The sequence below is a fragment of the Gymnogyps californianus genome, unplaced genomic scaffold, assembly GCF_018139145.2.
Source record: "Gymnogyps californianus isolate 813 unplaced genomic scaffold, ASM1813914v2 HiC_scaffold_139, whole genome shotgun sequence".
Taxonomy (NCBI): domain Eukaryota; kingdom Metazoa; phylum Chordata; class Aves; order Accipitriformes; family Cathartidae; genus Gymnogyps; species Gymnogyps californianus.
The window spans coordinates 1-22,921 of NW_026114020.1; the positions used below are offsets into that span (position 1 = coordinate 1).

At 64.6% G+C, this 22,921-nt stretch overlaps 5 protein-coding genes and 1 long non-coding RNA gene across 12 annotated transcripts; 3 read left to right on the top strand and 3 right to left on the bottom strand.

Annotated features, from left to right (window-relative positions):
- Positions 1 to 6: 6 nt before the first annotated feature.
- Positions 7 to 2,667, bottom strand: LOC127028028 (endogenous retrovirus group S71 member 1 Env polyprotein-like). Its single transcript, XM_050913864.1, has 2 exons — positions 2,497 to 2,667; positions 7 to 1,973 (listed from the first exon to the last, which is right to left on the bottom strand). The coding sequence occupies exons 1-2, from the start codon at positions 2,512 to 2,514 to the stop codon at positions 1,065 to 1,067; spliced, it is 927 nt and encodes a 308-aa protein (XP_050769821.1). The 5' UTR covers positions 2,515 to 2,667; the 3' UTR covers positions 7 to 1,064.
- A 499-nt stretch (positions 2,668 to 3,166) lies between these two features.
- SUV39H1 (SUV39H1 histone lysine methyltransferase) lies at positions 3,167 to 6,020 on the top strand. The gene is given in 8 exon segments (XM_050913854.1): positions 3,167 to 3,190; positions 3,471 to 3,616; positions 3,974 to 4,271; positions 4,274 to 4,629; positions 4,704 to 4,728; positions 4,731 to 4,849; positions 5,334 to 5,463; positions 5,828 to 6,020. Coding segments are annotated over 8 exon segments (1,233 nt in total). The 5' UTR covers positions 3,167 to 3,171; the 3' UTR covers positions 5,968 to 6,020.
- On the bottom strand, positions 5,984 to 9,318 carry WDR13 (WD repeat domain 13). Its single transcript, XM_050913853.1, has 9 exons — positions 9,172 to 9,318; positions 8,517 to 8,760; positions 8,157 to 8,251; positions 7,950 to 8,077; positions 7,526 to 7,833; positions 7,044 to 7,224; positions 6,724 to 6,865; positions 6,515 to 6,645; positions 5,984 to 6,265 (listed from the first exon to the last, which is right to left on the bottom strand). The coding sequence occupies exons 1-9, from the start codon at positions 9,210 to 9,212 to the stop codon at positions 6,081 to 6,083; spliced, it is 1,455 nt and encodes a 484-aa protein (XP_050769810.1). The 5' UTR covers positions 9,213 to 9,318; the 3' UTR covers positions 5,984 to 6,080.
- Positions 9,319 to 9,988: 670 nt separating this feature from the next.
- On the top strand, positions 9,989 to 13,134 carry TAFAZZIN (tafazzin, phospholipid-lysophospholipid transacylase). 5 transcript variants are annotated; one of them, XM_050913856.1, is made up of 10 exons: positions 9,989 to 10,172; positions 10,240 to 10,411; positions 10,737 to 10,782; positions 10,862 to 10,947; positions 11,258 to 11,338; positions 11,599 to 11,640; positions 11,897 to 11,959; positions 12,244 to 12,296; positions 12,570 to 12,647; positions 12,782 to 13,134. In XM_050913856.1, exons 1-10 carry the CDS (start codon positions 10,053 to 10,055, stop codon positions 12,869 to 12,871), a joined length of 831 nt encoding a protein of 276 aa, XP_050769813.1. In that variant the 5' UTR covers positions 9,989 to 10,052; the 3' UTR covers positions 12,872 to 13,134. The 5 variants fall into 5 exon arrangements, with proteins under 5 accessions (XP_050769813.1, XP_050769812.1, XP_050769815.1 ...); XM_050913855.1 differs by having other exon boundaries at positions 9,989 to 10,161; positions 10,283 to 10,411; positions 10,862 to 11,055; XM_050913858.1 differs by having other exon boundaries at positions 9,989 to 10,161; positions 10,283 to 10,411.
- Positions 13,135 to 13,277: 143 nt separating this feature from the next.
- On the bottom strand, positions 13,278 to 15,399 carry BCAP31 (B cell receptor associated protein 31). 3 transcript variants are annotated; one of them, XM_050913862.1, is made up of 8 exons: positions 15,380 to 15,399; positions 15,173 to 15,270; positions 14,521 to 14,621; positions 14,283 to 14,427; positions 14,066 to 14,201; positions 13,872 to 13,986; positions 13,689 to 13,789; positions 13,278 to 13,608 (listed from the first exon to the last, which is right to left on the bottom strand). In XM_050913862.1, the coding sequence occupies exons 2-8, from the start codon at positions 15,262 to 15,264 to the stop codon at positions 13,570 to 13,572; spliced, it is 729 nt and encodes a 242-aa protein (XP_050769819.1). In that variant the 5' UTR covers positions 15,265 to 15,270; positions 15,380 to 15,399; the 3' UTR covers positions 13,278 to 13,569. The 3 variants fall into 3 exon arrangements, with proteins under 3 accessions (XP_050769819.1, XP_050769820.1, XP_050769818.1); XM_050913863.1 differs by lacking the exon at positions 15,380 to 15,399 and having other exon boundaries at positions 13,872 to 13,977; positions 15,173 to 15,300; XM_050913861.1 differs by lacking the exon at positions 15,380 to 15,399 and having other exon boundaries at positions 15,173 to 15,300.
- A 1,169-nt stretch (positions 15,400 to 16,568) lies between these two features.
- LOC127028029 (uncharacterized) lies at positions 16,569 to 20,257 on the top strand. The gene is made up of 6 exons (XR_007767921.1): positions 16,569 to 16,644; positions 16,730 to 16,783; positions 16,883 to 17,102; positions 18,401 to 18,482; positions 19,548 to 19,739; positions 19,892 to 20,257. It is a non-coding gene; the product is annotated as an uncharacterized LOC127028029 (long non-coding RNA).
- Positions 20,258 to 22,921: the final 2,664 nt, after the last annotated feature.

Genomic DNA, 22,921 nt, shown 5'->3' on the forward strand with positions numbered 1-22,921 from the left:
ATTCTATTTTTATTCTATACTCTATAACAATTTTAAAAAGTGTATGTCATAAACTTGAATAAAAAACACAAGGGTGGAAGTTAGGGGGTAACTGGTAGTAATGGGGTGAAAGTTGGGGTAACTTTAGGGACAACTGGGGGTAACACTGAGTAGGTACATTCTTAAAGTAGCTGCTGGTGTTCTAGGAACATAACGTTAACCTTCTCTAGCCGGCTCGTGACAAACAACACGATTCTATTCAGTATACAGGGTCCAAAGATCAGTGCCATCATGATCATTGCGATCGGCCCTATCAAGGTAGATATCAGGGTGGTTAACCATGGTGAACGGTTAAACCATGATTCAAACCACCCTTGTTGGGCTTCCCTGTCTCTTTTTCTTTTTCTAGACCCTCCCTAAGTTTGGCCATGGTATCTCTAACAACCCCAGTGTTATCTGCGTATACGCAACATTCTTCTCCTAACGCAGCACATACTCCACCTCGTTGCAGAAACATGAGATCCAATCCTCTACGGTTTTGTAAAACTACTTCCGACAGCGATCTCAATGACGTTTCTAAAGCGCTGATCGATTGTTCAATTCGAGCCAAATCTTCATCCACTGCTATTCTGAGGGAATGGAACCTCTGGTTTTGTTCGGCTAATGATGCTATTCCTGTTCCTGCCCCTGCGGCTCCTATAGCTAGTAGGGTAGCTATGGTCAGAGCAGTAAAGGGTTCTCGCTTTTGTATATGATGAGAAGTTAAAAGGGTTTGATGATTATATATAAATTCCTCAGGATGGCATATGATTCTTGGAACAATCATTACTTGTATACAAAATTCACCACTTCCATTGAACTGCTTAAGAGACATACATGGGGTAACTCCAGTTTTTGAACATATCCATTTAGTATTATTGGCAGGAACTAGCCAATCAGATTTCGATCCCTTTCCTAATATGATTTCGTTTGTACATAAACGCTTTTTCTCGAGGGGTATTTCGCCGACACAAGTGCCTTGTCCCGATACATATTGCATCGTTATTCCTAGGTTGTTCGCAGTGTTCCATACACCTTGTGTAGGATTAGCCCCGTTCACTAGTTGTCATATTTGGATTGGTAGAGTTCAATATTTGGTATGTTGAGTTTAACAGCTTCCATAGGGGGGGCATTTCAAATTCTAGAGTATTTAGAGTCTTGGTGTTACTGGGAGCCGCGTCTTCAGTGTTATTTTTGGCGTCGTGTATTAAAGGTCTAGATGTTTGTGGGTTAAGAACCGGGTTAGGCCCGATTGCTTGGGGTCTTTGAAGCACTTCTTTTTTGATTAAAATTAAACTTCCCCTGTCTGTCCCCGGCTCCCAGTATCTGATTCCCCAAGTTTTTCCCAATAACCATCCTGGGTCTTCTGGTTGTGCTATTTGGAGAATTAGGTGAGAACAATTACTTGAACCTACAGAACCCCCAGACCCGTCCACTTTTGGGGGTCTACAGCCTCGTGGTCCCCATGATATTGATAGATATTTATCTCGGGGAGTAGGGGTCCAAGCAGAAGCGATAGTAACACAATCCCAATACGCACAATAATACTGGTTAGGATAGTTACAATACCCTTTTCCTGGATTAGATGCGGGACAGAGGTAATAAGGCTTTTGGTTGAGGCAGGGTTTTATGGGTGCCATGTCACATAAGGAGGCAGAGAAGCTAGGGGCTCCTGCTGTAACATTTTCCTTAATCACGTGCTGATCCTCCCACCTGGCAAGGGTCCATTTGAATGGCTGATGGTGACGGTAATTCAATTCTGCCTGTCCTATAGTGACGAGCTCCAAAATCAAGATCACACAAAGGTGTCGCAACCCCGCTTTGTGGAGGCTATTCTGCCGTTGTCTGGGATCTGCTAGTGTGGAACTCCCAGGCTTGGGCAGGACGCTTGCCAACTTGTCATCTTCTCTTGTCACCGGGGTGTACGGGTTACGGGGGTGTCCGATGATTCGGCCCTGTAAACAAAAACTCACAGTTTTCATTAGTTTTATTCTGGAGGTCTGGTTTAATGGACTTAAGCGGACACCACTTAACTTTTCCATCTTTTTTAACAGCGGCATACCCTCGCCCTGTAAGGACTAGCCTCCACCCTTGTTCCCATTCTCCCAACTCATTCCTAATTATAACCAACGGGCCTTCTTCTAGTGCTCGAGTGGCCCAATGTTTTTGGGTGGGGCTATTCACCTCTTCCCCCCTGGGGAATTGATTTAGGGCTAAAAGAGCGGTCGCTAGCAGGCGCGCTTGGTCTCCCGGGGGAACGGCGCTGGCAAAACCTTCTGTTTTTGCTAACACCTCTAATTTAGATTTCAGAGTCTGGTTCGCTCGTTCGACTATAGCTTGTCCTGTGCTATACGCTTCGGGGTGGAGAATATCCACCGGCTGGTCAATGACCTTAATTTGTAAAAGCCTCGCAACAGCGAGAGTAAAATCTTTGGGTTTACAATCAATACCCCACTGCTTATGTAACTGTGATACGACCTTCGCAAGGGCTCCCATCCTCCTCGTTGGTCCGGGAGCGTCCTCCCCGCCGGGCTGCTCCTGCCGCTCCGGCCGCCGTTCACCCGATTCCAGGCGAGTCTCCCGGGTTTCGGCACCCCTTGGTGCCTTCGGCGGCGTGGCGACCTGGCTCGGGAACGGCACGGCGGCCAACCCCCGGCCGCGCGGGCCACCAGCTCACCGACACCAATGTGGTGGACGACAAATGGCGTTTATTAGCGACTAGCACAGCATTATAGAGCTCGGGTTTACAACGTCACTTCCGTCTAGCTTACGTCATAAGCCAAACGCGATTGGGTCTCCGGAGAGGGGCCCTATATTTCCGTACAGCGCGACATCTTCCGACCGCCAAGCCCTAACTATCCGCAGGGGCCGACGCCGACGCGGCGGGGGAGGCCCCGCACCCTGAGCGGGGCCGGGCCGGGCCGGGTCCGGCGGAGCCGCGGGGACACGGGACGAAAGCGGCCGCTTTCGGGGCAAACGGCCCGCGCGCGGGGGCTGCCGGGCGCATGCTAATGAGGCGGCGCCGTCGCCAATGGGAGCCGGGCGGGGGCGTGGGGAGGCCCCGCCCCGCCCCGCGCCGCGCGCTGCCCGCCGGGCGGAAGTGGAGAAAAAAAAAAAGGGGGAAAAGGAAAAAAAAAAAAGCAGCAGCAGAAAATGGCGGAAAATTTAAAAGGTGCGCGCGGGCGGGGGCGCGCGGGGCGCCGGGACCCGCCGCGGCGGGGGCGGTTAACGGCCGCGGGCGGCGCGCGCCGCTTCCCACCCTTTTCTGAGGGGGCGCGCGGCGACCGTTGGCGGCGGCGGCGGCGGCGCGGGGGGGGGGGTCGGGGTCGGGAAGGACGGGGGGGGGGGGGGGGGGGGGTCGGGTCGGCGCCGGCGACTCAGCCCCGGGGAAGTGTGGGGGGGGGGGGTTTCGTGTCCGGCCCCGGCGCCGGTAACGCCCCCCGCCCGCCCAGGCTGCTCCGTCTGCTGCAAGTCGTCGTGGTCGCGGCTGCAGGACCTGTGCCGGCTGGAGCGCGTGCGGTGCCGGGCGCTGGGCGTCACCCGCCGCAACCTGGGGGACTTCGAGGTGGAGTACCTCTGCGACTACAAGCGCGTGCGGGTGAGTGCGGGAGGGGCGGCCCCCGGGGTCCTCCTGCGGGGGGGGGGGGGGGGGAGCACCGCGATCCCCCGTCGCCCTGGGCGACAAACGGGGCCCGAGGGGCCCCTTTCACGTCCCCGGGTGCCCGGGACTCCCCTCACCTTGTGAGGCCCCACAGGGTCCCTGGACACGGGGGTCCCCTGTCACCCTGAGCGTCCCCTTTAACGTCCCCAAGTGCCTGGGCTTCCCCTGATGCCCCACTGGGCCCCCGGACACAGGGGTCCCCCCAAGCCCCAGGAGACCCCCCCCCGGGTGCCCCTGACCCAAAGACACCCCCAAGCAGCCCGGGCGCCCCTGACCCCCGCTCCCCCCTCGCAGGACGAGGAGTACTACCTGGTGAAGTGGCGGGGGTACCCCGAGGCCGCCAACACCTGGGAGCCCCGCAAGAACCTGCGGTGCCGCGGGCTGCTGAAGCAGCTGCACCAGGACCTGGCCCGCGCCCCGGGGGGGCCGGTGCGGCCTGGCCCGCGGGGGCTGCCTGCCCGCACCGCCTCCTACCTGGTGCAGAAGGCGGAGCAGCGCCGGGCCCTGCGGCGCTGGGAGCGGCTCCTCAACAGCACCCGCAGCCACCGGGGCCGCATCGCCGTGGAGAATGAGGTGGACTTGCACGGCCCCCCCGGGACTTTGTCTACATCAACGAGTACAAGGTGGGGGCCGGCATCAGCCTGACGCCGGTGGCAGTGGGCTGCGAGTGCCGCGACTGCCTGGCAGAGGCGGCGGGCGGCTGCTGCCCCGGGGCCTCCCGCAACAAGTTCGCCTACAACGAGGCGGGGCAGGTGCGCATCCGGGCGGGGCTGCCCATCTACGAGTGCAACTCGCGGTGCCGCTGTGGCGCCGACTGCCCCAACCGCGTGGTGCAGAAGGGCATCTGCTACGACCTCTGCATCTTCCGCACCGGCAACGGCCGCGGCTGGGGCGTCCGCACCCTCGAGCGCATCCGCAAGAACAGCTTCGTCATGGAGTACGTGGGGGAGGTGAGAGCCTGCCGGGGGTGGGGGTGGGCGGGGCGCGGGTGGGGCGTGGGTGTGACACAGCGGCCCCGCCCCAGATCATCACGTCGGAGGAGGCGGAGCGCCGGGGCAGGTGTACGACCGGCAGGGAGCCACTTACCTCTTCGACCTGGACTACGTGGAGGACGTCTACACCGTGGACGCCGCCCACTACGGCAACATCTCCCACTTCGTCAACCACAGCGTGAGTGGGCAGGGTCTTGCTGGGTGGGGGGCGGGGTTTTGCCTGGGGAGGGGCCTGCTGGAGCACCACCCGCTGTGGGAAGACCTGCTTCCTCAACTGTGGTGTGGGCGGGGCTTCACCTGCCCAGGGGAGGTGCATGCTGGAGCACCGCCCACTGTGGGAACATTGCTTCCCCAGCTGCAGTGTGGGGGCGGAGCCTCACCCGGGGGGAGGGGTTTCACCTGGGGGAGGGGCTTACTGCAGCACCACCCAGTGTGGGAAACACCTCCCACTTCAGCACGGGGGGCGGGGCTTACTGCTGTGCCACCTGCCCTGTCAGTTGGCATGGGTGGGGCTCACTGCAGGGGCAGGGCCTTCTCCCAGGGCACCGCCCACTTGAGCAGCACCTCCCGGCTTGTCCCTCCTGGGGGTGGGGCTGGGGGCAGGGCTCACCGGGGACACGCCCCCTGCGGCCACACCCACCCACGGGGCCGCCCCGCGGCAGTGCGACCCCAACCTGCAGGTGTACAACGTCTTCATCGAGAACCTGGACGAGCGGCTGCCGCGCATCGCCCTCTTCGCCACCCGCCCCATCCGCGCCGGCGAGGAGCTCACCTTCGACTACAACATGCACGGTACCGCCTCCCCCTGCCCCACCGCGGCTGCCCCACAACTGCCCGCGGCGCCCGTCCCTGCCGCTCCGCACCTCGCCCTGCCCTGCGGCGGCTCTCCTGGCCCCGCAGCCACCCCGCCACAGCTGTCCCTGCCCCGCGGCGCCAGCCCTGCCCCGCGGCACGTCCCCCTCACCACGCAGGACAGCCCCGCTCCTCTGGGGTGCGTGGTGCGGGTCAGGCTGTACCGCTGCCGTGGGGCACGGGGGGGGCCGGGCTGTACCACTGGCATAGGGTATGCGGCGGAGGCCAGGCTGTAGCAGCGCTGTGGGGAAGGCGGGGGTGCCAGCACCCCCCTCACCCCCCGTTTCCCCCCCCCCCCCCCCAGTGGACCCAGTAGACGCCGAGAGCACCCGCATGGACTCCAACTTCGGGCTGGCGGGGGGGGGCCTGGGGGGCTCCCCCCGGGCCCGGGGCCGCATCGAGTGCAAGTGCGGGGCCGCCGCCTGCCGCAAGTACCTCTTCTGAGCCACACATCGCCGGGTGCAAACATGCTTGTTGAACGCAGTGGGGGGTCTGTGCCGTGCCGGGGGGGGACACGGGGGCGGGGGGGGTGGGATGATGCGTGCGGGGCGGGGGAGTCAGGCGTGCTGGCGGCGCCAGACGATGACGGTGCCGGCGGCGTCGCTGGAGGCCAGCAGGCTCTCGTCGCAGTTGAAGGCGACGGCCAGCACGGCCCCGCCGTGGCCCTGCAGCGTGTTGACCGTGGCCCGTGCCGCCCGCCCCACGTCGAAGAAGTGCACGCAGGCATCCTCGCTGCCTGTCACTGCGGGGACAGGGACGGGGGTGCTGGGGGACCACGTGCCCCACCACCACCCTCCTCGCTGCAGGGCGCTGCGGGATCAACCCCCCCCCTTCCTCTGGGCAAGCACCCCCAGACCCCCTGGTGCCCCCCCCCCCCACACCCATGCAGCCCCCTGCTCACCCCAGCACCCCCATATGTACCCACAAATGCCCCCCGTGGACCACTCCCCCCCATCCACCCCCCAGTGCCCCCCACATCCACCCCACGTACCCACACAGGCGCCCTGCCGGAAAGACATGAGGGGGCAGAAGCAGCTGCGCAGGGGCTGCTCCCGGTGCCGTGTGGGGAAGCTGCGCCGCAGCCGCAGCCCTGGCGCCCCCGAGCCCTCCTCTTCCACCACCCTGGGGGGGGGGGACAGAGAAGATGAGCCCTGCGGCCTCCCCACGGCCCCCCAGCCCCCTCCCGGGGTCCCCCCGCACCGAAAGAGCAGCAGGCGGTCAGGGCAGGCGTTGACCAGCAGGGAGGGGTCGGGGGCCTCACGGCTGGCCCAGGCCCGGGCCGAGAGCGAGGTGATGGAGCCGCCCGCCTGCACCACCACTCGCGAGGCCTTCGTGAGCCGCCCTGGGGGGGGACAAGGGGGGGGGGGGTCAGCACCCTGCGCTGCCGCACGGCCCCCCCCAGCACCCACGCTGCCCCCTGGCACCCTGCTACCCCACAGCACCCTCACGGCACCCCCGTGCTGCCCCACAGCCCCTCGCGGTGCCCCCCACCCCTGTCCCCGCTGCGGCTCCCTCCGTACCAGTGCCGGGGTCGCAGAGGAAGGAGGAGACGGAGCCGCGGTCGTCACCGGCCCAGAGGACGCGGCCGGGGGCATCGAAGCAGAGCGCCAGCACCCGCCCGGGCAGCCGCCCTGCCCCGCCCCGCGCTGCCTTCCCCGTCGAGATGTTCACCACCCGCACCATGTGCCGGGCACTGCCCACCTGGGGACACGGGGGGGGGCATGGGACACCCCGCAGGACAAGGAGGTGCCCCTGCCACCCCCCCGCCCGCCCCCTGAGGCGGCCCCCGGGGGCTGCCGTACCCGAGGGACGCATGTAGGACGGGGCTCCTGGGGGCACAGGATGCACCGAGGGGACCCGGGGGGAATCGCTGACCGCAGCGAGGTGATTGTTGAGCGGCCAGCAGAAGCAAGGGGGACCCAGAATGCACTGAGGAGACCCAGGGGGACGTGTGGGGGGGGGTCCTGGGGAGGTGTAGGGGGGCCACGGGGGCGTCACTGACCACGGTGAGGTTGTTGTTGAGCGGCTGGAAGGCGCAGCAGAGCAGGGCGGCGCCGTCGGGGTCAGGCACGCGGCGGATGCAGCGCCCATCGGCGGGGGCCCAGAGCCGCAGGGTGCCGTCCAGGGAGGCCGACACCAGGACGTCGTTGGAGAGGGACCAGGCGAAGTCGGCCACGCCGCCCCCGTGGCCCCGCAGTACCCGCAGCACCGCCGGCGGTCCCGGCGCCAGGCGGCACACTGAGATGGTGCCGTCCAGCGAGCAGCAGGCCAGCAGGTGCCGGTCGTCGTGTGCGAACTGCACCTTTGGCACTGCCCGGCCACGGGTGCCTGTCAGTGCCGGCGTGAGCCAGCACCGGCTGCCGTGGGCAGCCTGGGGGAAACCCACCCACCCCCGCCCCGGCTCCCCCCGCCCCCCCGGTGGTTACCAGCGCTGTCGGTATGCTGGTCAAAGACGTGGTAGACGCCGGCGAAGGCGTAGTTCTCGCTCAGTGTCGTGTCCCCGGCCATGGCGCGGCTCGCCTCTGCCAGCGGCGTCGGCACCACTCCGGGGGGGCTGCAGACCCAGGTGTTTGGGCGTCAGCACCCTGACCCCTCCAGCACCCGCTGACCCCAGGGGATCCAGGTGTGCTCACCGCTCGTCGGGGGCCCCGCGGGGGACTCCGGGGTGGGAGCCGCGGCTGAGGGAGCGCCGGTGTCCCCGGGCCACCCGCGGGTCCTCCTCGAAGTCCTGGGAGAAGGACATGGCTGTGGGACCCCCGTCCCCTACTGGGTCGTGGGGATCCCAGAGGGGTACCAGGACCCCACAGCCCCCCCCCCAACACAGGTGCTGCAGCCGCGAGGATGGGTGCTGAGACCCCACAGCTCCCCCAAAACGGGTGCTGCAGCCCCCAGGAGGGATGCCATGACCCCACAGCCCCCCTGGGCGGGTTCCCCGCCCCCTGGGAAGGGCTCGCAGCCCCTGTCTCCCCCGTCCCCCCGCCCCATGGCCGTACCTCCATGCGGTCGAGGGTGGTGCGGCTGGCGCGGAGGGCGCTGCTGCTGTGGGCGCGGCAGCTGCTCTGCTCGGAGAGGGCCCCGTAGCGCTGGGCCAGCAGGCGGGTGCGCACCCGCAGGTACCAGCGCCGGGTGCCCCCCTCCAGCGCCCCGCCCTGCGCTTGCTCCCGCAGCAGCTGGCTGCGACGCCGCACGTACTGTGTCCGGAACTGGGGCCAGCGGGGTGTGCGGTAGGCCGCGTACCTGGGGACACGGGCGGGCCCTCACGCCTGTGGCAGCTGGCACGGCGTGCCGGGGTGGGGGGGCGAGGGGGGAGGTGGGTGGCACCGTGGTGTGGAGGGAGCAGATGCGCGCGTGTGTCGAGGGCCCAGGTGCCCCCCCAAAGGGACCCAGCGATCAGGATCTGCCCCTCCCTAAAGGGACCTGGGCATCGGGATCCCCGCAAAGGGACGCAGGTATCAGGATCCGCCCGCCCCCCCCCCCCCCAGGGACCTGGGCATCAGGGTGCCCTCCCTGACAGGGACCCAGCTGCCCGGGTCGTGTCCCCCCCCAAAAGGGACCAGGCATCAGGGCATCCCCCGCTCCCAGGGGTGCCCCCTCCCGCAAAGGGACCGGGCGTCAGGGCTCCCCGCCCACGGGGCTCCCGGGGCTCACCTGGCATCCACGGCGAGCACCTGCTGCCAGACGGCGGCCATGGCGGCGGCGGCCGCCCCGGGGGGGCCCTGCGGGGAGAGCGGGGCGGGTGGAGCGGGGTGAGGCCGGGCCCGGGGCCCGCTGTCAGCCGGGGAGGGCGGGCCGGGGGCGGGTCTGGAGGTCCCTGCGGGAACCGAGCGGCGGTACCTGCCCGTCCCGCTCCACCTCCGTCTCCCGCCGCCGCCGGGTCCCCCGCAGGGCCGGGCCGGGCCGGGCGGGGCGGGGCGGGGCGGGGCCGCCGGGGGGCCGGGGCTGGCCGCGCTCCCCGCCCCTCCGAAATGGCGGCCGCCGCCTCACGCCAAAATGGCGCCGGGCGTCGCCCTGGTGACGGCGCGCGGTGGGCGGACCCCTTCCCGCGCGAGGGGGCGGGGCCCGCGCGGTGATTGGCAGCGTCCGCGAAGGGGGCGGGGCGTGTCCGCTCCTCTATGGTGCACCCGCCTTCCTAGCCCTCCCTGGTTCCCGGCCCTCCCTGGTTACCGCTCGCCTGCCCTGGGTCCTCCCACCCGCCGCGTTTGCAACCTCCCGCCGCGCTTGACGGCAGCCCCGCCCCCCCCCCCCCCCCCCCGCCGTTTGCGATAGTGAGTGGGCGGGTGAGCTGGGGACGGCTCGCTTGACGGCACGGTGAGACTCCTGCTGCGCGAACTTTGCGACGCGCGGCGGGGCGGCCGGCGCGCTTTACGGCAGGGGCGGCTAGCGGTGTGTGGGCCGGGGGCTCCGGGGCAGGGGTGGCGGGCCGGGAGGGGCCCCGCTGCCGTCCCCGGCCCTCCGTGACCCCACCCCCCCCCCCCCGTCGCCTCCCCCTTCCGTCCCCAGGCGCCGTCCCGGGCCCCCGCGATGGCAGCATGCCGCTGGCGGTGAGGTGGCCCTTCCCCGCGGGGCCGCCCCTGCCCTGGGCCCTGGCCAGCCGCCTCGTCACCGGCCTGGTGGGCACCTACAGCTGCGTCTGGACCCGTGAGTGCCCCGCCGGTGCCCCGCCAGCGGCCGGGGGGCGGAGGCGGCTGGGGGCGGGGGGTTGGGGCGGGGGGGCAGCCTTTCCCCGCCGCACCCCCCAGGCCCCCGTCCCCCCCGGCAGGGTACCTGAACCGGCTGCGGGTGCACAACGCCGAGGTGCTGCACGAGCTGGTGGAGCGCCGGGGGCCCCGCACCCCGCTCCTCACCCTCTCCAACCACCAGTCCTGCATGGACGACCCCCACCTCTGGGGTACGCCTGGCTGCGGGGGGGGCCCTGGGGTGCCGGGGGGGTCCCCAGGGGATCCCAAAGGTGCTGGGGGGGGTGTGTGTCTCTGGGCTTCTTTGGGGGTCCGCGGAGGTGCTGCGGGGGTCGCCTGGCAGCGCTGGGGTGGGGGGGTGTCCCCAGTGGTTCTTGAGGGAGGTGGGGGGTGCTGGGGGGTCCCCAGGGGATCCCAAGGGTGTTGCGGGGGTCCCCAAGGGTTTCTGAGGGAGCTGGGGCGGTCTCCGGGGGTCTCTCTGGGGTCCCCGGCTGGTCTGGGGGTGCCCCTATGACCCCCTCTCCTTCCCTCCGCCAGGTTCCCTGAAGCTGCGGCACGTCTGGAGCCTGCACAAGATGCGGTGGTGAGAGGGGGGTGGGGGGGGGTCTTGGAGGGGTCCCGGGGAGCCCCCTCCCTGCTCACCCCTTGTCCCACCTCCCCAGGACCCCCACAGCCGCTGACATCTGCTTCACCCGGGAGCTGCACTCACGCTTCTTCAGCCTGGGCCGCTGCGTCCCCGTCTGCCGGGGTGGGCGGGGGGCAACTGGGAGGCGCTGGGGGCAACTGGGCGGCGGGGGTGCGGGGCCGAAGGAGGGATCCTCATCTGTACTGGGGGCGTCCCCGTTTGAACTGGGGGGTGCCAAGGGCTGCTGGGCCAGGCCCAGCCTGGTCTGGGGACTCCCAGTCTGTACTGGGGTGGTTGTGGCCCGTACTGGGAGACATTGCAGTTTACCTTGGGGGAGCGAAGGGGATTGTTGTGCTGGGCTGGTCCCACTCCGTACTGGAGGAGTCCCAGTCCATACTGGAGGGATCCCAGTGTGCTGAACTGGTGTCCCCAGGGGACGGCGTGTACCAGCGAGGGATGGACTTCATCTTGGAGAAGCTCAACCAGGGGGACTGGGTGCACGTCTTCCCTGAGGGTACTGGGAGCACTGGGGGAACTGGGGAACGGGGGGGTTGTCTGCTCTGGAGGGACTGCGAGCACTGGGGTGGGGGAAGGATTTATGTCAACGTCACTAGGACCCCCAGTGGGGGGTGGGGGGTGAACTGGGAGCACTAGAAGAGACTGAGAGCCTTGGGGGTTGGCCTGCTTTCTTCTCCAGATCTGGGCGGCGGGGGGGGCGGGGGGACCCTAGGGGGTCTCTTGTGCTGCCCCCCCCATGGCCCCGTGTCCCCACAGGCAAAGTGAATATGGGGCAGGAGTTCGTGCGCTTCAAGTGGGGTGAGCCCCCCAACCGTGCCCCCTCTGCCCCCCGACCGCCCCACCCCATCCTCCCAACCGTCCCTCCTCTGCCCCCCGACCACCCCCCCCGTCCCCCAACCGTCCCCTGATGCTCAACTGCTCCCCGACCCCAGTTGTCCCCCCTGCCCCCTCACTGCCCCCCCCGGTTGCCCCCTCGCCATCCACACTTCCCTCCTCTGCCCCCTCCCTGCTCTCTCACGGCCCCCCCAAAATGGCCACCTTGCCCCCCCTGCAGGCATCGGGCGCCTCCTGGCCGAGTGCCGCCTCGACCCAGTCATCCTGCCCCTGTGGCACGGGGGTGAGCGGGGATGGGGGGCACGGGGCGGGGATGGGGGGGTACGGGGGTTCTGGGAGGTGGTGGGTGTGGGGCAGGAGGAGCTGGGGGAGCTCGTGGGGCCGTGGGGGAGGGCGGGATGGGGGCAGGCGGGGCGGCGGGGGTGGTCAGGAGGGCACGGCGGGGGGGGGGGGGGGGGGGGGGGGGGGGGGGGGGGGGGGGGGGGGGGTCCCGCCGTGGGGCCGGGTCCCGCCCTGGGGCCTGTCCCACTGCTAGGCCATGCAGGCGCCTGCTGACCCCCGTGCCAGGCATGAACGACGTCCTGCCCAACACCCCCCCGTACGTGCCCCGTGTGGGGCAGGTGAGTGAGCAGAGGCGGGGCGGGGGGGCACACGGACACCCCAGCTGTGGGGTGCACTGGGGCAATGGGTGGCTGTGGGGCAGGGAGCGGGGCAGGCTTGGGAAGCACTGTGGGGCCGGGCTATGGGGCATTACTGGGGCAGGGTGGCTCCGTGGTGGGGCTGTGGGAGTGGGGGGGGGGGGGCTGTGGGGCAGGCAGTGGGCCTGGGAGTAGCTGTGGGGCAGGCTGTGGGGCACATGGGGCAGGCTGTGGGGTACTGATGCTGTCCCGCAGCGGATCACGGTGGTTGTGGGGCGACCCTTCAGTGTCCGGCCCCTCCTGGAGCGGCTCCGGGCCGAGGGCATGTCGACGGTGAGTGCCTGGGGGGGCTGCCCCATGGCAGGTGGGGGGATGCCGCTCTGCCCCACGGCTCTGCGGGGCCGGTTCCCCCAGGCTGTATGGGCGCAGCCCCACGGCTCTGTGGGGCCCGGCCCCCTGCCCCCCAGGTGGAGATACGAAAGGCGCTGACGGATTTCGTGCAGAGGGAGTTCGAAGTGCTGCGGGGCCAGGCCCGGGCCCTGCACCCCACCCCATAGCGTGTGGGGTGCCCCACGGACAGACAGACTGCCCCGCCCATGGCGGGACCTGCCCCATGGTGAGACTGCCCCACGGCACGACAGCCCCACAGCTGTCCCTGCAGCCTCGCGGGCCCCACAGACGGACAGACTGTCCCACGGCGCAACGGCCCCACAGCCACCCCCGCAGCACCATGGGGCGCTGGCGGAAGGACAGACGGATGGACAGACAAGCTGCCCCACGGCATGCCCCCGCTCCCGTGCACGGTGCCAATAAAGGTGGTGGAGCCTCGGTGGTCTCTGGACCCGGGCGGGGGGTGGGGCTGCTGGGGGGTAAAGGGGACCCGGGAGGGGCTGCGGGGGGGGGGGCTGGGGCAGTCAGGGGGTCTCCCGAGGGGGGTGGGGGACGGAGACGAGCCTGGCCTGATCCCACGTGTTTATTGAAGCAGAAGCTGGCGGGGGGGGGCCCCGCTGCGCGCACCCGGGGAACCCCCCCCGGAAGGGGCAAGGGGGGCGCAGACCTCCCCGCCCCCCTGGAGTGCTGCCACAGAGCAGGGGGTCCCCAAACGTGGGGGGGGTGGCGGTGGCTGGGGGTCCCTGGAAACGCCTCGTCCAAGTCCTGCCCCCACCCCCTCCCCGAGCTGGGGGGGGGGGAGGGGGGCAGGGGCGTGGCCTGGTCCGGTGGGTTGGGCTTGGGCCCGGGGGGCGTGGCCTGGTCATCACTCCTCCTTCTTGTCCCGGGGGCCATCGTGGGCTGCCTGGGGGCGGGGGGCAGGGATGTTAGGGGGGGGCCAAGGGGGGCGTGGGGGGGTGCAGGGGGTTTAGGGCCCCCCCGTACCTGCAGGCGGGCGTGCTGGTCCAGCAGCCGGTCGTACTCCCGCGTCAGCCCCTCGGCCTGGCGCCGCATGGCCTGCACCTCGTTCTCTGCCTTCTCCAGAGCTGGGGGGGGTGGGTGGGGGGTGTCAGGGTCACCCCCAAAACCTGCAGCCCGCCTGTAACACCCCCCCAGCCCGCTCCGTACTGCGCTTGCTGGCTGCCAGCTCCTCCTTCAGCTTCTCCACCTTGGCCTTGAGGGTCTCGTTCTCGTCGTGGGAGGGGGAGGGGCTGCCCCCATCACCCCCCGCCTCCTGCAGCTGCTGCGGGGGGACACCGGGGGCACGTCAGGGCCGGAGGCGCCTGGGGCGATCCCTTCCCCCCCCCCGCCGGCCGCGGTACCTTCCGCAGGGCGTCGTTGTCCTCCATGTAGCGGCGGGCGGCCTGGCTGGCGCCTTCCGCCTGTTTCCGGAAGGCCTCGCTGGAGGCGCCCAGCACAGCCTGCTGCGAGATGAGGGTGACCAGGCGGCGCAGGAGGCTGCGGGAGGGAGGGTGAGCCGGGCCCTGCGGCCCCCACACACCCCCCCCCGGCCTCCCCCCTGGCCCCCCCGCCACTCACAAGGAGAGCAGGAGGGCGAAGCCGGCCAGGTAGAGGTTGCGCTGGGCCCGGAAGAGCTTCATGTGGAAGTGTTCGAGGGCGCCAGGGCTGCTCTGCAGGGCCACCCGCTCCGTCACGTCGTACTTACGGGTCTCCCGCAGGGCGTCTGTGGGCAAGGGGCGTCAGTGGGGGGGAGGGGGGTGGGAGTGGCCCAGCTCCCCCCCACCCAACCCCCCAGGGGGGTGGTGCCAGCACCCACCGAAGAGCAGGAGCACGAGGATGACAATGAGGACGACGAAGACGGTGTTGCCGTAGGCCACGGCCAGGCCCACCAGGCGCGACTTGAAGATCTTCTGCCATCTAGGGGGGGCAGAGGTCGGGGACGGGACCTGGGACTCCCCTCCCAGCCCCGGAGGACCCCCCTCCCAGCCCCAGGAGAACCCCCCAGCCCCGGGACAGCCCCCCCCCCCCTCCCAGACGCTCCCTCAGCCCCCAGGGGATCCCCCCCCCCCCCAAGACGCTCCCTCAGCCCCCAGGGGATCCCCCCCCCCCCCCAAGACGCTCCCTCAGCCCCAGGGGATCCCCCCCCCCCAAGACGCTCCCTCAGCCCCCAGGGGATCCCCCCCCCCCAAGACGCTCCCTCAGCCCCCAGGGGATCCCCCCCCCCCCCCCCCCCAAGACGCTCCCTCAGCCCCCAGGGGATCCCCCCCCCCCAAGACGCTCCCTCAGCCCCCAGGGGATCCCCCCCCCCCCCAAGACGCTCCCTCAGCCCCCAGGGGATCCCCCCCCCAAGACGCTCCCTCAGCCCCCAGGGGATCCCCCCCCCCCAAGACGCTCCCTCAGCCCCCAGGGGATTCCCCCCCCCCCCCCAAGACGCTCCCTCAGCCCCCAGGGGATCCCTCCCGCCCCACCTGGCAGCTGAGACGAAGGGGACGCAGAGCAGGAGGACGAGGAAGACCTCGGCGTAGAGGAAGGTGGCGACTGCTGTCCACTGCAGGCTCATGGCGGCCTGGGGGGCGGGACAGAGAGAGCAGGGATGGGGACCCCGGTTGCACACCCCCCGCACCGGGGACCCTGCCCGGCCGCCCGCCCCCTCCAGCGGCCTCGCCCGCTCTCACTGTCTGGCAGCGGCGCCCCCGTCCCCACCGACCACCGGCCCCGCCCCTACCGGAAGCAGGCCTTGGCCCGGAAGGGAAGTCCCGCCCACGCCTGGGCGGCAGCGCCCAATCAGAGCCGCCGGAAGTGCCGGCACCCCCCCTCCGGCGCCTACCGAGGCGGAAGGAGGTGCCGCCGCTTCCGGCCGCGGCCGCCATCTTCCCTCCCGCCCGGAGAGGGGGCGGTGCTTCTGCCGAGTCTGTCGTGGCCGCGGCGGCGCCGGACTGTCTGTCTGTCTGTCTGTGTGGGCAGAGAGTGATCTCAGGCAACCGTTGCTGGCGACGGGGTGCCAGATATGGAGCTGCCCCGCTGCGGCGAGGCGGGGGGTGCTGAGGGGAGCGGAGAGGGGCGGCCCGTGGGAGAGCTGGAGTCCCGCCAGGCCGCGGGGCATGCCGGGAGCTGTAGTTCTTGACGTGCAGGGGTCCCGCCGGGCCGCGGGGCATGCCGGGAGCTGTAGTTCTTGACGTGCAGGGGTCCCGCCGGGCCGCGGGGCATGCCGGGAGCTGTAGTTCTCAGCCGGGGCGGCCCGTCGGCCATGTTGGTCTGTGGTAGTGCCTGTAGGGGTTGGGACGGGGTTAGGGGCGCTCTGGAGGGCGGCGGGGCCCCCTGCGGCCCCCGGCGAAGGCCCTGGGGCACTCTGGAGGGCAGCAGGGCTCTTCACCTTGTTGGTGCGGTACGGAAAGTTGTGGTAAAGGTGGTGGTGTTCCCAGTAACGGACCATCTCGTCCGTGCTTCGCAAGCTGCAGGCCCCAGCCAGAGCAGGAGACTTGCCCAGGGGTCTCCCCATGGCCCGCCGCTTCCCCAGGTGATTGCGGCTGGGGTGGTGGGTGAGCCCTGGGGTACAGCGACCACGAGATGCGCATTCTGCTTGTGGTTTTTCTTGGGATCAGTTGGATACTGCGGTACCCAGAGGCCTCTCGGTGGTGTGTTTCCCTCGGCTCTTGCAGGTGCTGCGCAGGCTTTCTGCAGACATACTGAAGATTTGAGTTAAATTGGCAGAGGTGAGAAGAGCAGAGGGGCGGCTGCTGTAGCTTCTGAGCAGAGCGATGTGGCGCTTCTGAGGAGCGGTCTGCGCGTGCGTGTGTGTGGCTTGGAGCTGCTCTGCCTGGGGCTGTAGAGTCAGGGGTAGGTGGAACAGCAAGAGGAGTCTATGGTTAATATGTTGATATGCCTAGGCTGTTTTGCAGGCGCCAGGCAGGCCGCCTTTGGAATTGGATGAGCATTTGAGGTGAGCTGGGTAGTAGTGAAGAGCAGTATGGGACTGGTGATATCTCACAAGCGCAACGGTAGTTTTCTGTCTTTTGGTATCTTAGGTGCCACAAGCGATGACGGCCGCAGCGTCCGACACCAGAATCAGTGCGGAGCAGGTGAGCAGGAGGCCACGTTGCTTTTGAGGAGGAGGGTGTTGTGGAAGAGGTCTGTGTCGCCCGACAGGATGCTTCCTGCTGGCGCTGTTTTTTTTGCAGGTGATGAAGAGGAACTTGCCGACTGCAGGAATGTCCTGGTTTGCTGATGCAGCTTCTCTTGAGGATGGATTCAGACCCCTGGCCCTCTGAAAGCTGAAGGACCACTGCACTACAGTGTGTAATTTTGACTTCGGTTGGAAAGAAACGTTCCAAAGCGGGAATCTTCCTCGTTCAAAGAAGTTGCATTTTAGGAACTTCCTATCAGAGTGAATCTTCAGAGGTGATGTACTTGGCAGTAGAAGTCATCAGCAACAAGACTCTGTTTGTTTTTTTTTTTTTTAAGTCAGTTTTGCTCCAAAGACCCAAGTACAGCACGTCTTCCAGCAGCTGATGGCATCGCTGGTGTTTGGGTTCTCAGTTGTGACAGTGGAGACATCATAAAAAGATGTTCCTCTGTGTGCTTCAGTACAGCCAAAAGCATTAGCAAATCTGCCAATCCTTTTTGGTAGCCTTATGTATTGCAGCACCGGAGATTTGATTTCCCCCTGCCCCCTTTCCAAAAGTAAAACCATATGGGGGATTTCTTATCTCACTGATTTTCTATCATGAATGAAACTTTAAAAAAAAAAAAAAGTTAAAATTGTATAATTTACAAATTGACTTGCACTGTTTAAACTGTAACTGCCAAATAGCTGTAGCATATAATTTATTGGGTGTACTTAAGCAGTTAGGTACTTGTTCTAAATCTTTAAAAAGAGAGGCAACTGAATGTTACAGGGTTTTTTCTCGATATTTTGATGGAGTGCTGTGAAGTACTTTATTTCTGTCTCGCTTTCAATGGCACATTTCGCTGGCAGTTCAGTAGCATCTCTCTTGGGCACTGCAGCTGGCCAGATGTCCATCCTAACTATGTAACACACACAAAAAAACGCTAGTCAAATTTTTCCCTGTGTATTTTGGAGGCAGATAATTTAATGGTATTAATTCACAGCTATGCAAGTTAAATTAATGCAGAAGGAAAATCAAATACTTTTATAGTGTAAGTATTTTTATTGGATGTATAGAAACATACACGCACCTGTTTAGTATAAAGTGAATTACTGAGATTTATTCTTTATTTTTTATTTCACTCTTTAAAGTTTTACACTTCACTTTCGGCTTTATAGAGCGAGCGAGCAAGCCAGATGTGCAGCGGCAGCAGCGTAAGGGCTGTAGCTGTCGTGGTGGGTCTGTAAGCGTAGATTCTGACGACGGTACAACCTGGTCCTGCAGCCTCACAGGGTTCTCTCCCTGCAGCAGTGCTGTAAGGAAGGGACGAGACTTTTTCCAGCCCCAGCAAGAGTGTTTACTTTTACGCTAAGACTGTGTTCAAAATCGTATCAGTTAGTCTGAATGTTGATTTTAAGTGTTCAAATCGCTCTAGCCTTTAAAGGACGTGTTGTATTTCAAGCTGACCTGTTTACCTAGAATCCTCCTTTAGCTCAACCACTATGCTATGCCTTATTCTGACTGAATTCCTCTACTTCTGAGCTATTTTTTTAATATGCTGAAATATAATTTGGGATTTGTGTTTTTCAGATGTCGTGTTGCAAGTGTCTTGTGATGCTCAGCAGATCCCCCCCAGCCCAGCTTTGCCGGCCGGTCGTTAAGCGTACTGATGGTAAGGGGCCGGCCCTGTGTCTGGAGGCTCCTGGCTCTCTCTGCAGCGGGTGCCCCCCACCTGCGGCAGCAAGGGCTGTCTCGTCTGGGGGGGGGAGAGTCCGGGGCCGAGAGGGACCGGGGGCGTCTGTTGCCCTGGGGAGCCCCTCCCAGCGTGGGAACGGAGGGGAAACATCCCAGAGCAGAGCCTGAGCAAGGGACGTGGCACCGTCCTCTGGCACACTCCCCTCTGGCCCGTCTCCCCCCCGCCCCGCCGTGGGGCAGCTGCCAGCCTGCGGGACAGGGGCTGGGGGGGCTGCAACCGTTTGGGGGGGCCGCCCCCCCCTTTTTTCCTTAGCAGAGCCCCCCTTGTCTGGGGGGGGGCGCGTACATGGGGGAAAGGGCGGAGAAATGTCAGCCCTGTCCCCCCGGTAAGCAGTTACCGTCTTTGGACGGTGCGAACCGTGCCGAGGCATCGGCCGTTCCTCGCCCTGCTGACCGCTCGGAGAGCGAACGTTAACGTTACGGCGCTGCTGCTGCCCGGCATCCTCCGGCACGCCGTCCGCAGCTGGTGTGTGCGCGGTGCCCGGGAGCAGCGTGGCGGCGCGGGTCCCGGCGGTGACGGCGGGTGAGGGCCGAGGCCACCGGCGAGGCGAGCGAGCCCCTCCGGCGGGTGCGGGGGTGTCTCCTGCCCGCTGGCCGCCCGGGGGTGGCGGGAGGGGAGGCTGCAAACTGCCCGCTGCGGCAGGCTCCCGGTGTGCTGGAGGCGAGCCGGGTCAGGGCAGCCCCAGGGAGTTACCCGGGAGCTGACAGAAGGGAAGCGGGGAAGGAGGCGGGCACCCCCCCAGGCGCAGACGCCGGGTGCCTCCCCAGCCCGCCAGAGCTCCCCCTGAGCCTCCCCCGGCCCCGTGCAGCTGCCCCCAGCTCCAGCGCCTCCCCTGAAGCCTGTCCCGTAGCCCCAGGCTGCCCCCAAGCCGGCGGCAGGCTTGCCGTCGATGCGTCTCCAGAAGCCCCTGCGGAAGGAGGGTGTTCAGCCAGGGGCAAGTTACGGTACTAATGGTCTCTGCTGCTTCTTTCCTTCTCCCAGAGGCTGTGCTGAAGACGCAGTTGTCCGTTCCTCCCCTGGGGATGCCATGGACTGCACCTGCCTCAGGCTTGCGTGGGTTGTCTCTGCCTGGCCTTGCTCCGCTCGTGGCGTGGGGGCGAAAAGGGACAGGCAGAACACGTACTGGCTGCAGACAGGAGCTGCCGTGGCTGAAGCTGCGGAGGCCAGAGAAAGGTAAAGAAGAAGAAATCGAAGGCCAGCAGCTGCCTCCTGGTTTGGGGAAAGAGCGGTGCCTCCAGAAGCTCCTGCAGAAGGAGGGGTTCCTGCCTGAGGAGAGCTACAGTCACCCCTGTGGATAACAGTTGCTTGCTCTTTCCCTCTCCCAGAGGCAGCGCTGAGGCCTCAGTTGTGGGTTCCTCTGCGGGGACGTTGTGGACTGCATCTGGCTCAGGTTTGGGTGGGTTGCCTTTGGCCTCGTTCTCCGAGCGGCATGGGCGACAAGGGACAGCTGGAGCGCTTACTGGCTGTGGGCAGGAGCTGCCGCGGCTGAAGCTGGATGGGCCAGAAAAAGGTAAAGCAGCTGAAGAATAAAATAAGGGGGATCCTCCAGCTGCAGACAGGGGACAGCCTGCCTCGCTGGGTGAGGAAGGATCCCTCTTAGTGTAGTCCTCAGCAGATCCCATCACCAGTGTGCACCGCAGGGTCTGTGTGCGTAACCAAAAGCACAGTGCAGCTGTGCAGTGTGAGCGCGTGTCAGGCTGCGTGTCTGGGAAGCCTCATTGTGAGAGCTGTAACAGGCCAGTCTGTTCTTTTAGGTGGATGACAGTCAAGCGACTGGAGCTACAGAGGAGGAAGGGGGCGGCGGGGGAAGAGAGAGAGATGAGTCCGAGCTGTCAAATTGTCCCAGCAGCTCTGACAGCGGGTGCTGCGGTGAGTCCTGGACTCCTGGGGCTGTGTCGCCCCTCTTCTGCATCCTGGTCCCTCCCTGCCCCTGCCCCCTTTCTCTCATCGTTGTCATTTTGTTTGCTTCCCTGCACTTCTCCCTCTCTCATTCTCCAAGTCTCCCTCTTTCTCTGTGGTTCCACCTCTCTGTTTTCTTTTTCTCTCCGTGCTTCTGTCCTGTTCGCTGTCCCTCTTTTTTTCATCCTCTGTCTCTGTCCTGCAGCCCATCACTACTTTTGTCTTTCTCCATCTATCTGTCTGTTTTCCTATCCCAATTTTTTAAATTCCTCCCCCTCTGCCCTCTAGCCCTTCACAATGCCCCCCCCCGCCCCATACTCTCTGTCTGGCTCCATGTCCCTATTTTTTAATTCCTTTTTCTCTGCCCTGTGTTCTAGATATACTTTTTCTTTCTTTAGATTCTCTCGTTCCAGGTCCCTGTCCCTATGTTTCAATTTCTTCCTCCTCTGTCCCATAGCCCATTTTTCTCTTTACCGTTCTCTGTCTGGCTCCCTGTCCTTTAAGTCCTCCCCCCTTTAGCTCATTGAGGGTTTTGGTATTTCTCAGTCTCTCTCTGTCCACCTCACTGTCCCCTTTTTAATTCCTCCCTCTCTGCTCTGCGGCCGATCACTATTCTTTGTTTTTCTCCATCTCTCTCAGTCTGGTTCCCTCTCCCTTCCTCCTCTCTGGCCTGTAGCCCATCGCTATGGATTTTCCCCCGCCTCTGCCTCTCTCTCTGTGGCTCCCTTTCCCTATCTTTCAATCCCCCCACCTGCCCTGCAGCCGATGGCTGTCCTATTGGATTTATGTGGCAAGGCTTTGTTAGCTGGGGGTGGAGGCAGGGGCTGCAGGGGCGGCTTCTGTGACAAGACACCAGGAGTTGCCCCCGTGCTGGGCACAGCCAGTTCCAGCCCGCTCCAAGACAGATCTGCTGCTGCTCAAAGCTGAGCCCATCAGCAACGCTGGTAGCACCTCTGTGATGACGTATTTAAGAAGGGCTAAAAAATGCTGCGCTGAAGCTGTGACAGAGAAAATGCGAGTGTGAAACAGCCCTGCAGACACCAAGGTCAGGGAAGGAGGAGGGGGAGGAGGTGCTCCAGGCACCGGAGCAGAGATTCCCCTGTAGCCTGTGGTGAAGACCATGGTGAGGCAGGCTGTCCCCTTGCAGCCCGTGGAGGTCCGTGGTGGAGCAGACATCCACCCGCAGCCCGTGGAGGGCCCCGTGTCGGAGCAGGTGAATGTGCCTGAAGGAAGCTGTGACCCTGTGGAGAGCACACACGGGAACAGGCTCCTGTCAGCAGCTGTGGAGAGGAGCCCATGCTGGAGCAGGTTTGCTGGCAGGACCTGTGGCCCCATAGGAGGGACCCCACACTGGAGCAGAAGAAGAGCGTGAGGAGGAAGGAGTGGCAGAGACAACACGTGATGAACTGACTGCAACCCCCGCTCCCTGTCCCCCTGCGCTACTCGGGGGGAGGAGGTAGAGAAGTGAGGAGTGAAGATGAGCCCAGGAAAAAAGAGAGGGGTGGGGGGAAGGTGTTTTCTAGATTTGTTCTTATTTCTCATGATCCTACTCTGATTTTGATCAACAATAAATTATATTAATTTCCCCAAGTCGAGTCTGTTTTGCCTGTGACAGTAATTGGGGAGTGATCTCTTTGTCCTTATCTTGTACCCCAAGCTTTTTCATTGTATTTTCTCTCCCTGTCTTGTTGAAGAGGGGGAGTGATAGAGCAGCTCGGTGGGCACCCAGCAGCCAGCCAAGGTCAACCCACTACAGTTTCCTTCTATCAGGCTCCCTGTCCCTGTTTTTTAGTTCTTGCCTGTGTTTCTTGTACCCCATTGCTTTTGAAGGTTTCTTTCTACTTCTCCATCCCTGTTTTTTAAATTGTTGCATATGTTTCTTGAACCCAGTCGCTTTTTAAATTTTCTTGCTACCTTTCCCTCTCTCTGTCTCCCTGACCTAATTTTAATTTCTTGCCTGTGTTTCTTGCACCCCATTGCTTTTCAAATTTCCTTCCTATGTCTCCCTCTATGCAGCTCCGTGTACCTATTTTTTAATTCTTGTCTATGTTTCTGTTCCCCTATCACTTTAGAAGTTTTCCCCATCCCTTGTCTTGTCTCTATCTTGTCCTGCTGGTCCCTTCTGCCTCTCTCCCCCCTGCCCCGTCTCTCTTATTTATTCCTCCATCTCTCTGTCCCTGTTTTCTTGCGCAGTCTCTCCGCTACACCATTGTCCTGCTCCCTGTCCCTCTCTTGTTTGCAGCGTCCCGTTTTCTGGCTTCCCTGTCCCACACCTCTATGTCCCCCTGTCCTTCCTCCTGCTTTTCTCTTCCCTTTTCTCCCTCTGTCCTGCTGCCTTTGGGCACTGAGCCTCGTAGCCAGCTCACTGCCGGGATTTCTTATGTGCCTTAAGGCATAAACTTTTCCTGCCTCCTCTGTGCCCCTGGCTGTGTTTGCAGCCCCTGGGTGCAGAGCTC